Source organism: Ambystoma mexicanum, chromosome 1q (genome assembly GCF_040938575.1).
Source record: "Ambystoma mexicanum isolate Mex_15411 chromosome 1q, UKY_AmexF1_1, whole genome shotgun sequence".
Taxonomy (NCBI): domain Eukaryota; kingdom Metazoa; phylum Chordata; class Amphibia; order Caudata; family Ambystomatidae; genus Ambystoma; species Ambystoma mexicanum.
In genome coordinates, this window is record NC_090922.1 from 1,122,559,283 (window position 1) to 1,122,573,416 (window position 14,134).

The 14,134-nt window shown below is 42.1% G+C and overlaps 1 protein-coding gene across 4 annotated transcripts in view; it reads left to right on the forward strand.

Moving 5' to 3' along the window:
* Nucleotides 1–5,152, forward strand: part of HENMT1 (HEN methyltransferase 1) — a 763,672-nt gene extending 758,520 nt beyond the window's left edge. For all 4 annotated transcript variants that reach the window (XM_069641865.1, XM_069641866.1, XM_069641867.1 and 1 more), the window contains one exon: nt 4,562–5,152. In XM_069641865.1, the coding sequence (XP_069497966.1) occupies nt 4,562–5,008 (447 nt within the window). In that variant the 3' untranslated portion in view covers nt 5,009–5,152. The remainder of the gene's footprint in view (nt 1–4,561) is intronic.
* The last annotated feature ends 8,982 nt before the right edge of the window (nt 5,153–14,134 follow it).

Consider the following 14,134-nt stretch of genomic DNA (forward strand, 5'->3'; position numbering starts at 1 on the left):
TCTAGCTTTGAACATTAATGAGAGAGATTGGTCTATAGTTGCTGGGAAGTGTGGGATCTTTATCAGCTTTGGGGAATAAGATCAGTAGATACTCAGAGAAAGAGCCGGAAGAGGATAGCTGCAAGATAAAGAAGGAGTATAACAATTTAAGTTTAGGGCTAAGGGAATGGGCCAAGCTATCAAACAATTCAGTAGAAAGACCCTCCGGCCCGGGGCCTTTCCTTTAACCAACCCCTTAATGGCACGAGTAATTTCAGGAAGCAAAATATCGCCCTCTAAATGAGAAAGGTCAATTTGGGGATAAGAATGTCTATTGATAGTGCTGAGAAAGGAATCAATATTCTCGGAGGGAACAGTGGTTTCAGGAGTGTATAAGTCTGAATAGAATTGTTTAAAACAATTGAAAATATCATAAGGGTGATTAAGGGAGGTACCAGATTTATCTTAAATGTGTGATATATATGTTCTTTCCTTCCAAGTTTTGAGATAAAAGGCGAGTGACTTCCCAGCTTTGTTGGAAGTCTGGTAAATCTTGGTATTATATTTTAATAGAGTCCCAGCCGCTAACTCAGTGAGCTCATTATTAATTTGGAAACATAAGGCCATGACCCAACAGAGGTTTGTTGCATTGGAGTCTCAATAGAAATATTTTTCAGCGTTAGACAGTTAGATATATAGATTATCAAGATGTTTTCTATGTAGTTTATTTTTTTATCCGAGTCAGCCATGATATGGCCTCTAAGCACAGCCTTAAACGTGTCCCAATTGGTAACCACTGAAGTATCACAATCTAGATTTTCAGCAAAAAATTGTTGTAGGAGTGATTGAACTGATTGGATAAACTGCGGATCTTGCAACAAATAGTTATTGAATTTTCATCTGGACGACAGATTTTTAATGTTCCCAAAGTTGAAAGAAGTGCAAACAGGGGCGTGAGCGGAAATGATAATATTAGAGATCCAAGAGTCAATAATAATGCCTGTAAGGGGTTTAGAAGAGAATATGTAAACCAGGCAGGAGAGTGTGTCATGTGGAGGCGAGTGAAATGTGTAATCTAACTGTGTTGGATGGGAAAGCCTCCATGAATCTACTAGGCCGGTCTCAGCAAGACGACTTACAAAGGATTTGTGGGTTTTAGATGTTTTGAACATACATTTAGATTTCTGATCTAAGAATGGGTCGAGGACTTGATTGACATCGCCGCACATAATAAGATTGTTGAGATTATTTTTGAGAATCATTTGTTTCATAGAAACCCAAAAGCGTGGATCGGGTAGCGTAGGACCATAGATATTCAAAATGGAAACATGATCCGTCCCAATCAAAAGCTTGACCCATACCCATTGCCCATTGTTGTCAGCATCTTGGCCCAGAATCTTGAATGACAATTTCTTGTTGAGAAGTATAGTGACTCAATTTTTCTTACCCACCGCAGAACTTGCAATTACCTCTTTGATCCAAAGGGATTTGAGTTTCATCGCTTCGGCACTTGATAGGTGAGTTTCTTGTATACATACCACCGATGGCTTGAATTTGAGATGGGTTATAATTTTTCACCTCTTTATTGGATTATTGCATCCCTTAATGTTCCAAGTTACAGACTTAAATACCATGAACACAGTTAGGTAAATGTAGGGGCAAAATACAAATATGTAATAAGCACAGAAAACGAGCAAGCAAAACATAGTAAAATGTGCAGAACAAGGACAATATGAATCAATAAAGTAAAGACATGAATAGGACCTCCCATAACGGGGACCAGACATAAACGGGAAACACACAAGGATGAGGGGATAGGGAGGGGAAGTCTGACCAAAGACTGTCTATTTGGAGTCAAAAAGAGAGGAAAAAACCTGTTGAATCTGGAGAAAAAAAAATCAGCAACATTTATTGGAAGAAAAGGCTAAAGGTGTAGGTGACACCTATCGAGCCGTCAAAAGGAAAAAGACGACTCACAGCAGGAGAGGGACACCACCACAGTGCCCGACCCACCAATGTTATAGCATAAAGTTAGTAACGGCGTAGAATAAAGCCAGACATGGGCGAGATAACAGGAACCTCATGTTCCAGAAGAGGTAGAGGCATTAACAGGTGACGATGTGTCCATGCCCTCAGTTTTAATGGTACGGATAAATGATTTCAGATCAGCAGGATTATCCAACATGGCTGTGCACCCCTCATGAGTGACTTTGAAGGAGCAGGGGTGATATAAACCATATCTAATGTTGAGCTGCTTCAATGCTGGGCAGAAGTATAAGAATTATTTTCTGTGTAGAGCCGTACTGCTTGCCACATCCTGTGAGATATGTAGTTTACTTCCATGCCAAAAGAGGGAGTGTTTCTCCTTAACACTTGAGATTATTAGCTGGAGCTGAGTGTATTCAAGCCAGTAGAATATAAGATTACGGGGAGGAAGGCGAGGGGATGCAGAATTTCTTGGAGGACCAATACGATGAGCACGCTGTATGTTAAATCATGTCTCTGGTGGTAGATGAAGTAGGGCAGGTAGTAACTTCTGAGATGCGCAAGTTATTGCGCCTGCTTCTGTTTTCCAAATCCTCATTGTGTCTTTGGAGGTCTTTGACGGTTCTTCCAAGCTGTGCCACTCTAGGAGAGACATTCTCCACATGACCTACCCTTCTCTCCACCTCATCCATTCTATCTTCGAAGCCCTTCCATCTATCATCCAATTGCTGAAGTTTTTGATTGGTTTTAGAGTGCTCTAATTTCTTGTAGATAGTCTCAATGGATGGATCTGCAGGTGTAAGCGAAGGAGGTGAGTCACTTTTAGGTCTTTTCAGGTTGGTCGAGGAAGGGTTAATGTCTTTATGGACAGATGGCTTTTTTAATGTTATTCTTACCAGTGGCCATAATAACCCAAGGCCCCAGAAGGGAGTTTGCTGGAATGAAGACAATAAAATAATGAAGAAGCAGGCTGAGGCGAAGCCAGTGAGGTGATATGAGCAAAGGCTACAAAGAGGCAAAGGACAACAACAAAGACTGTGCAGTACAGAGAGGGATAAAGTCCACTGATTCTGAAATAGGTGGTGTTGTAGTGTTTATTTCCTTTATATCCTTAGTCTTCACCCCCTTCTTTTTTTATATTCCTCATATTCCTTTCTTATCCCTCCTTTCTTTTTCTTCCATCTTTCCTTTCCCTCTTCCTCCCTCTTTTTCCTCCTCTTTCTTTTCAAATGATATTCGACTTAAGTTCTCCTTTAATTCTTGTTTAAAATCTTTGTATTTCTTAGTGTGTGGAAGGATGTGGAGCAAATAGTAGCAGTAGCAGTTAACGTTGAAAAGAAAGCAAACAAGCACTAAAAATGTCTACCAGACGTTGAATCAAATGATAAAAAGAAAACTTTGTTTTGAAGTATTTAGGCAAAGTTCTAGAAGTTCGTTTTGTCCGCGTACAGTGGCGCCGTTTCACCTAGAAAGGCTGACAAGGCCCGAGTCTGCGCGTTGTGTCCCAAACAATGCCAGATGTTACCTCAGACAAGGCGGCCGTTGTCGGGAGCAACAGGCGCAGTAAAGATGAGGCTTGAACGCGGTCGCCAAGAACGCAAGCAAAGACAGCTGGGCTCTGGAGAGTCTTTTCCTGCGACCAGCGACACCGAGGAAAGGACACACCGAAGAAAAAATCGGGTAAGTGCAGAATAAAGCCATTAGATTATACAATGCGGGTCGGAGTTGCGTTTTCTGGCGTCCATCTTCCACGGCGCCAAGCCACGTCCCCCCACAACCCGATTCCTAATTGTTACTTTGTCATACTTCCCTGCCTCTGACCCACAGTGTGTTTAACAGCAACGTACTGGACATGGGACATGACAATGCTTTTGCATTCTTTCTTGAAGCCATGTTTTTTTCGGGTTGAAGGAACGTATACTTTGTCTCAAGTCGATATTTGCTAAAACATAAGATGTGCAATCCGGGAAATTCCTTGCCTGTTGGCCTAAGAGCAGTTCTACCAGAAAGGCGTTAGTGACATTCAGAAACCACAACACAATATGGGAGCCGAATATGCCTATTGCTTGTTACATCCTTTGGAAACATTACTTCCAGACAGCGAGATCTAAAGCTAATGCCCAGGTTTGGCCAAGTGCTGCACAACAGTGCCCTGGCCTTTAGTCCAACCTGATGTTGCCTGTATTCACTGTAAACTCTGCAGTGACATCTGATTTATAAGGTACTTGGAGCCTATCAGACGGTGGCTAGGAGGTAAGTACATGTATTGAGGCTTCAAGGAAAGTGAATATTTGAGAGAGTGGGGCACTTTAACAGTGATTTTGTAAACATGCTGTGTATCCCCTATCATGGTCAGTGCCACATATCAGCTTTAAGTCATTCTAGAGTAATGTACTGCAACATAAATTAATATAAACCAATCATTATTATTATACATGATGTATTATAAGTCCCATTTGCAGATTTTTGCTCAGAATACTATTTTCCATGTAATTGTATTGAATCAGTATGCACAGCATGATAGTTTGATGAACAATATGGACATTTGGACAGTATCATGTAGTCCCTGAACTAGTTATTATTTTATCTCCCCAAGGTTTTTCAAATAGTGCATCCAAGCCTCCAGGATGAGAAATATCTTCGGATTGCGGTCGTCAATGAAACTATGCACCAAGTGGAGAGAATTAAGAGAAGCCTGTGGAATGATGGTCGGCCTGTGGAAAAAGAAGGCGACCCCCAACACTTGAATACTGAGCGCAAACACTGCCCATTTAGTGATGCAAACAAGTGGCGTAAGAACTATGCCCCGTCTGAGGCGGAAACCAATGCCCAAAAGGCAGGTTGTGGGCCCGTCCTACGGAAAAACAAAGTTTATATCCCTCTGCAATATCTTTTTTGCATTCCCAAACTGCAGCAACTTTGCGGCACTTTTGAAGTACTACTGAAGATGATAGCTGGCAAAATCCATCTGAACCACGATGGATCTGCAGTGAAGGTCAAAGTTGAGGTGGACCATGATGCTTCTTTGATTTCAGAAAGTTAATTACATTTGAGGTAAAAGATGAGTCCAGGATCTGTTCTCGGTTTTCATTGCTAGTTGACGAACATTGCATAATTAAGATTTTATTTTTGTTCTTACAATGTCCACCACACAAGAGACATTTCATAAAATGACCTTTTGTCTGGAGCCTGTCCAGGTCATTACTTCACGTGTATGCATGATGTGGTGCTGTTAAAATGGATGTGAGCCGAAACAGGTGTGCTTTAGTACGTGGGTAACCTGTTTTACCACACAGGAATAAAGCTGCTAGGCCATTTATTTTTATTTAATTAAAAACATACAAATATTGTAGTCGAATTAAAGTCACGAATCCATGCCTTTCTGAAGCCTGTTACATATACATTTAGCCTCTGACAGCAAACGTTATTTCACGGGCATATACTCTGAGCAAAGCAAGAACACCATTCAGGTTTTGTACATGTTGCTCTGTCCATGTATACTGGTCTCTCTGTTTAGGATAAAACATTTCCCAGTATAAATTCCGTTTCATTGAGTAAACCATGAATCCGTCTGTGCATTATGGACGATATATATAAATATATTGACTTAAATAGAAAAGTGTTAATTCAAACCAGCCAGGTGCATAACAATACAAGGAAACTGTGCTCGTAGCTCATGGTTTAAAACAGCACTGCAACTTCTCCTGGCAGAAGGGGAGTGAAGGCACCTGATCTTGCATGCCAGGACACCGAGGTGCCGCCCAATCAGGTGGTGAGGAATGCATACGGAATATGCCAGCACCTGTCTGTGCCCGAAGCTTAACGATGAGCATTCAGGTTGCTCATTGTGTGTGTGCAGTATAGTGCACCGTGTGGCATATTAGGCTACCTTCCTCTGGCTTCTTTCCAATGCTTGGCCTCCAAATGAGTAGTTGGATGTGCTGACGTGTGTCAAATGTGTATTTGCCTAATAGCAGCTTTGGATAATAGTTCTATGAACTTTTTTTTTTAGCGCCCATTTCTTACTGAGTTTTGATGGCTTCTGCAGATGTGAAATGTTTTCATTGAATGCTTTTCCACCCTTCCACTGTTCCTTGTCGAGAAACACCTTTAGGTTGTCACAGCTGCTCTCCGGGCAGTTTTAAACGAGTCCGCTGAGCATCAGGAGTTGCTAGTAGTATTTTCTGTCCAAAATGGCACCAGAGGTTTGTCTCGCTGTATTAACCAAAATGTTGATGGATGTTGGAGTCCAGAGACAGAGCAGCCGTGAGCCTCTTGGTTACAAAAGCCCAGGTAAGTTTTAGTGTACACATACACAGTAGCTAATAGGTTACAGTTAGTCCTAATCTGTATGCAGTAGATACCCCCCACCAACCATCCTCATGCACTCCAGCTCAGGCCCCCAGCTGACACATGCAGAACAAGCACTCAACATTCTCCTGAACTGTCAGACACACACGCAAAAGCATTCTATCAGCATATCAGGATCTAGGTCACCTGGCCTAAGCCCCGGCCACCGGCGCCTTCCAGATTGCCACTCTTTTTCCCCACTTAGCAAGCCTGCCCACATAGTGCCTTCCTGGTTGCCGCTCTTTTTCCCCACTTAGCAAGCCCTGCCCACCTGGTGCCTTCCTGGTTGCCGCTCTATTTCCCTACTTAAGGAGCCCTCCAGCCTCTTTACCTTTGCAGATGGGGAGCAGGTACAAGTGGATCTAGGTCACCTGGCCTAAGCACCACCCACCTTCTTAGCCCTGCCTCTTCTTTCCTGCTCTTAACTCTTAGATCAAGGGCGTCTCTCACCCAGGCGTCCTAAGCGAAGGGCTGACGAAGAAAAGGGCAATTCCTGTTCAGACCAAGAGGATCCAGGGTCCGGCCCCCTGCTCAGATAGCAGGTAAGCATGCACCCACGTGTTTACCCCTCTTTCCCCACAGGCCATCCCCACCCCCTCTGGTCCCCCGTGATATTCCCTTGTGCCCACCACATTCTCGCACACAGGTGTTGCCGGTTTTGCTTGATTCTTCTACCCTGCTCGCACTCCTCACCCCCACCCTACCCCCCTCAGGTTACTTCTGCAGGAGTCTGTCCTGATACCTTCTGGTTTCACCATCACCGTCTTGTGGCCAATGCTGGATTTGACTTTTATGGACTTCCTTGATTCACGGTGTGTCGCCCTTTCTCTACTCTCATGCTGGACTTCCTTTGCATATTGTACTCATGGTGGCCCTAAATCATGCTGTTCCCATGATATGATATATGATATGATATGATAGTCTATTTATATAGCGCCTATACACAATGTGTTTCAAAGCGCTTCAAGGCAAGGGAGGGAACAAGGGAAAATAGAATGACATTCTTACAGGCCATGAACAGTAAGGATGTGAAATTAACTATCGTACTCGGCCTGACAACATTTCAGATAGTGCAAGAGCTAAGACATAGATAAGGAAGGGAGGGGGAGAGTGGGAAGGAAATGGAAACAGACAGGCGACTACCATACTAGGCCTGGCGACATTTCTGGTAGAGCCGGAGAAAAACAAAAGGTGAGGGAGAGGGGTACAGAAAGGGAGGGGAGGAACAAAACAAGCGACTATCATACTAGGCCTGATGACATTTCAGATAGTGCTGGATGGGGGTGGGGAACAAAAAAACAGAAATGGGAGGGTGGAGGAAACAGACAAGGTTGCTATCATATTAGGTCCGGGACAATTCTGATAGAGTAAGTGCATAGAATAAAGTAAGGGGAGGAGATAGAAAAGGGAGAAGGGAAAGGAGGAGAGAACAGAGTAAGCAGTCAAAAAGAGTGGAGAAGCAAGAGTGGAGCGCAAATACAATTGCAGAAGTCAGTAGGAACACATAATGTTGCAAGCCAGGATACAAGATGAAGATGGGAACAGCATGATTCAGGGCCACCATGAGTACATCTTGTATCCTGGCTTGCAACATTATGTGTTACTACTGACTTCTGCAATTATTTTTGCTCTCCCCTCTTGCTTCTCCACTCTTTTTGACTGCTTACTCTCTCCTCTCTCCCTTTCTCCCTTTTCCTATCTCCTCCCCTTACTTTCTTCTATGCACTTACTCTATTAGAATTATCCATGGACCTAGTATGATACCAACCTCGTCTGTCTCCTCTCCCCAACCGCCCCTTCCAGCACTATCTGAAATGTCGTCAGGCCTAGTACGATAGTCGCTTGTTTTGTTCCTCCCCTCCCTTTCTCCACCACTCTCCCTCACCTTTTGTTTTTCTCCGGCTCTACCAGAAATGTCATCAGGCCTAGTACAGTAGTTGCCTATCTGTTTCCATTTCCTTCCCACTCTCCCCCTCCCTTCCTTTTCTATGTCTTAGCTCTTGCGCTATCTGAAATGTCGTCAGGGCGAATACGATACTTAATTTCACACCCTTACTGCTCATGGCCTGTAAGAATGTAATTGTATTTTCCCTTGTTCCCTCTCTTGCTTTAAAAGACATTCTGTATAGGCGCTATATAAATAAACTATCATATCATACATTGATGGCCTGGCCAGCAAGACACGACAACATTCATCAAGTCACTACATCTCTCTTCCTCACAATAATCACGCAATCAGCCAACATCACAATCATGCAATGTTGTCATCATGGCTACAAATTTAGCAGCTTAATACAAGTGATAGGCTGTGCAGAACTATTATCCAGACTATGGGGTAATGAATGACAAGGGGAGAACAGCACATTGCCAAACAACTGGACTAAGATGCACCTGTCGGGGAGGTACAGAGCCCGGTCATGTCGACCTGGACAGCCCACATCCAAATTCCATTAACATTGTTTTGAGTAGCATGGCACATCCCAGTGTAACTAAATTGAAAAATACTTAAAAGCGAATGTCCACATAACTATTAGCAAAATGGATTTAATGATGACATGCAGCTGTGCTTAATATCCAGATTGTCCAAAAGTATCCTTATGAGCTCACATTTCCAATTGAGGCCTGAACCCAAGACCTATGCCCGAAACAAAACTTAGTGTTGTTCCAAACACATTTCCTAAATAGAGCATATTTCCCAGCGTGCTGCAGCTGAACCCATTCCCTAAAAGTAATCCAATTCTTTGGCATGAGCAACATTCCCCAGAGACCCATACCTAGGCCTAATATTTCCCAAATCCTGTATGTGTGACCTATGGCCATAATGACCCATATTTAGCGTTAGCATTTAGTCCAAGTTGCTGACCTTTAAATTGAGGCTACAGAATGTAATCTAAAGTCCATTCTTATGAAATCACTTGCGCATACAACAGTTTATGTTAACTGTTACTCTTTATTAACAAGAGCCTCCAGGTAGTAACACATATGATCAAGACGTCTCCCCAACTCGCATAGGTTCCAGAACCAAGTTGATTCTAGAACCATGCCAGCCAGCACGCTGCCCGACAATGCAAACCAAACCAATAACATATCCCCTTCTACACAACACACAAAACTAGGGAATAAAAAGAGATGCAAAGAAACAAAGAGAAAAATAATCTGGGATAAGAGAAGGATAGTAAAGCAGGAATATAAAACAACCAAACAACAAGAAAAAACATAAAAATCATTTTATAAAGGATATTGATTTGCCATGGGACACATCAAAGATGTGAGGCCAAAAGTCATGTTGGAGGCACCATCACAGCCGGATCAACCAGTGCACAGTTTAGTAATAAATAAAGTCTTTCTTAAAATTCTGAATTATTCTTCTGTTTTTCCTTGACATGCCATCTCCCTCCGAACAGTCTTTGGGCCTTATGCCTGTCTCCTGTGACTTACTCACATTGCCATCCTCCTCCATTTGAATGTTCCTCTCCAACCGTACCACATCGTCACATGACCATCTTTTGCCATCCTCAAGTAATACAGACTTCCCTGAGGAGCTTATTACTCTTTGGGGGGACCTAAATTTAGATTTTCCTTTCAATACTCTTCTGGGCTCCTTTACACAAATCAAGTCTCCATCTTTTTTATTGGCATCATAATATTCTTTGTACTTAGCTTGTATTTCTTTCACTCTTCTTATAATGTCACAAATATCAATTTGTTTGTGGGTACACAAAACGAACCAAGCAGGTCTCAGTCTGTTAGACGCTGGCCTCCTCCTCATCATTGTAAATGGCTCCTCCTCAGTTACAGAGCGTGGAGTCTTCCTATAGGTGTTGAGAGCTTCTTTTAAGGTATCTTTCCACATTAAGACATTGGTGATCGCTAACTGGATGATGCTTTTAACAAAACCATTCATCCTTTTAGACAAATTCATTAGCCATTGGATGATATAAGGAAGTGGTTCTGTGTTCAATAGCTATTTCTTTCATAAAGGACTGAACTTCCATTGACATAAATTGAACCCCATTATCCAACACTATTTCCAAAGGGTCTCCTTCCCTATTAAACACTTCTTCCAAAAATGTTACTACCTTCTTTGCAGTAACTGATCCTTCAACAATGCCCCACTCTACCCATTTGGATGTATAATCCAATAAAACAATGATGTACATTTTTGTGCATCCAAATTTTCATATAGTCCCATAATGTCAATTGCTAATTTAGTCCAAACTGATTCTGGAATATCCACTGGCTGGAGGGGTGAAGCTCTCACTTTTTTTACCTTATCACTGACAGCGCATGCTCAACAATCTCTAACAACCTCTTCCATCTCCTTCCACATACCTGGCCAACAATAGTTTTCTCTCACTCTCCTTTTTGTGAAACTTCTTCCTACATGCCCTTTGTGTGCCAGATCTATTATTCTTCGCCTTAATTCCACAGGCAGAATAATACAACCTCCTCTGTAAACACACATGGAATCAGTTGATATTTCAGGCCTGATTCACAGAACGTTTTCCTGTGGCATTGCGCCATTAGAAAACACTTCCATGAATCAGGCCCTTCGTCTCTTATATGGAAATGTATCCTAACACTCTGATCAGTTTCTTCCCATTCACTTTGAACAGCTTGCCTAAGACACTCTTGCTCATGATCCTCAGACACTGACTTGACCCATTCATCTTTCGATACGCCCATATTTATGGATGCAATGATGCTCTCAGTGTTTTGGTCATTGTAGAATTCTTCAATACATTTGCCATAATTCCAGGGCAATCGTGAAAAACAATCTGCCACCATATTTGACTTGCCAGGGGTGTATCTTACGCTGACATTGTACTGCATTATATCTAGTATCATTCGTATTCTTGGAGATATTAAGTGCGGGGTCTTGGAGTTTAACACATGGATTAAAAGTTTATGGTCTGTCTTCAATACAATTGGTAAACCCCATATAATGCTCCTGAAATGTTCCAAAATCCGCTTCACCCCTAGTGCCTCTCTTTCAATTGTAGAGTAGTTCTTTTCTGCTCCCTTCAGTATTCTAGAAGAAAATGCGATAGGCACTGTTCTATCTTTTGTGAATTTGTTCAAGGACTCCTCCTAAACCCACTTTACTGGCATCTACCGAAACCACAATCCGAGCTTTGCAATCAAACATATTCAGTGTTGTTGCTTTGTTTATGTATACTTTCATCTGCTCAAACTCATTTATGCACTCTTCAGAAATGTAAATTTCACACACGTCTTCATAAGTTCTCTCTTGCACTTTGTCTTTTCTGTGTAATGAGATATGAATTTTTAATAATATTCTGTCATTGCTAAAAAACTTTTCAGCTGGTCCTTGCTGGATGGTTCAGGGATATTCATAATAGTGTCCACTAACTCTTTCTTTGGCTTAATTCCCTCAGCATTTATTAGATGTCCCAAATACTTAACTTCCTTCCTCTTGATTTTACATTTCTCTATTTTTAGAGTGAGATCTCTCGCTTGAATTACTTGCAGCACCCCACGTAGCTTGGCATTATGTTCATCTTCTGTCATGGCCGAGATCATAATATCATCCTGGAAACAATAAACACCTTTGAGACCACCAAATAGGTGATTCATTATTCTCTGAAATACTGCTGCCGCTGAGGCTAAACCAAAGGGCATCCTTTTATACCTGAAAGCTCCCAGGGGTGTGACAAAAGATGTAAGGTGTTTAGATTCTTCATCTAGCTTGACCTGATAAGCTGAGGACAAATCAAGAGTCATTAAATACTTTGCCGGGGTCATGGTTGTCAGTAACTCCACAATATTTGGTAAAGGATGCCTCTCTAGCCAAATGTTTGCATTCAAATCTCTCAGGACAACACACATCCTGATGGCACCATCCGGTTTACGTACTATTCAATTGGAGAAAGCCACTCTGAACTCTCAATAGGTTCAATGATATCTTCTTTGCATAGTTTTGTAAGTTCTTTTTGTAGAACTTCTCTTGTGCCTATGGGAATATTTCTCACCTTGTGTGTGACAGGTTTTGCACCCTTCTTTAGAATTATGCTATGTTGGAAACCTTTTAGTACTTCAATTGTCTCATTGAACACCCTGGGAAAACTTCTCGCCAAGTTCTCCCCGGTATCACAACTGTCCTCTGATATGCTCAAAATCGGAATGTTCTCATCAGGGTGTATCTTAATCTGCAAGGCTGCCTGTTCTCACCAGCCCACCACAGACAAACCATTCTCCGCTACATATAACTTACATAAAGTTTCTCTGCCTTTAAAATTCAGTTTTACCCAGCTATACCCAATTATATTAATCTGGGTTTTACCATAACCTGTAACTCTCACCTTGGTACATTGCAATTCTTCAGGTTTACCTTTCAACTCTTTAATGAAAGTTCCAACATCCACCATGGTATAGGGTGATCCAGTGTCCACCATAACTCGTAATGGCACATCATTGATGTGCATAACTACCCATGGTCCCTTATTCTCTTGACCTTCTGTGAGGGTAAGAATCTGAACTTCTTCCTCAACATCACTGACAACTGATAGCAAACTGCCCGGACGTTTAATCTCCTCCAATGATTTGATGCTGGTATTCTGTGATCTGTTGACAAATTGTTTTCCAACTTTACCTCTACCTCTGTTATTCCTACAGACTTTACCAAAATGCCCCATATAGCCCACTTGTAGCATTCAGCAGCATAAACTGGGCACTCCTTTTCAACATTTGTACGTCTGTTCCAACCACATTTTTGAAATTGAGCTTGGAATTTATTTATTGGTTCCTTCTCTCTTCTGGGACTTGTTCTAAGATTGTTTGCAGTCATTCTTTTTACTAAAACGATTAATGTCTCCTCATTGTCTTCCTTTCTTCCTGGACAGATTTGGTCTCTTTGAATTCATCTTTATTCTGTACTTCTTTCATACACTTTTCTCCTAGTTCCATCTTTCTGGCAATTTCCAATGCCTGTTGCAAAGAGAGATCTTTTGCTTGCCACAATCTCTGCTGAATTTGGAAGTCCGCTACATGCAATACTAACTGGTCCCTCAGGTTCTCGTCAGCAATCCCTGTGAACTTGCATGTGGAAATCAAACCTCTCAAAGTTGCCATGAAGGTATCGATGAATTTGCCTTTATGTCGTCTGGAGAAAAAGCAATATCTCTCCAGGACAATATTGATCTTGTTCCCAAAGTATTTGGTCAACTTGCCTAGAGCACTCACGTATTTCCTGTTGCTGCTTGCACCTGTTGAATTGCCTGAACCTCCTTCTATTCCATTTAGATAAGGTGGTGCATAGAATATCCGAAGTGCTTCAGCACCTATACAGTTCAATAAGGGAGCCTCTTTCAAATCGTCGTTAAATTTGGCCCTGCCAATTGCCCTTAAATACACCATCTATCCATTGTTCCCATGGGCTGACTGGGTTCCCTGGATTAGGAAGGAATTGGACTGGTGCTGTTATGTGCTGCATTGTACCCAATATTCTACCAATATTCTAGTACCCAATGTGAGCCAAAGTGGAACGCTGCCTGTATTCATTATACTGCGGGGTTTTCGATATGAAACACTGCCTGTATTCATTAAACTGCGAGGTTTTCAATCCTCGTAACGTTTATCATCCGCGACATGCAGTTGTCCTGGCAACCCTACTACAATCACCTAAAATGGCTGCCACGTTGAGGACGTTTACCAAGATCCTTTCCTCCATGTGTTGCTGTTGGCTCACAGATGCACTTTCGTATGATGCCGCGGTAAGCGTTGCCGTCAGTGTTCTATTCCGCTGACTGTAACAGTACCTTATAAATACGTAGGCCAATTTCACCTTTCATTATTTTCC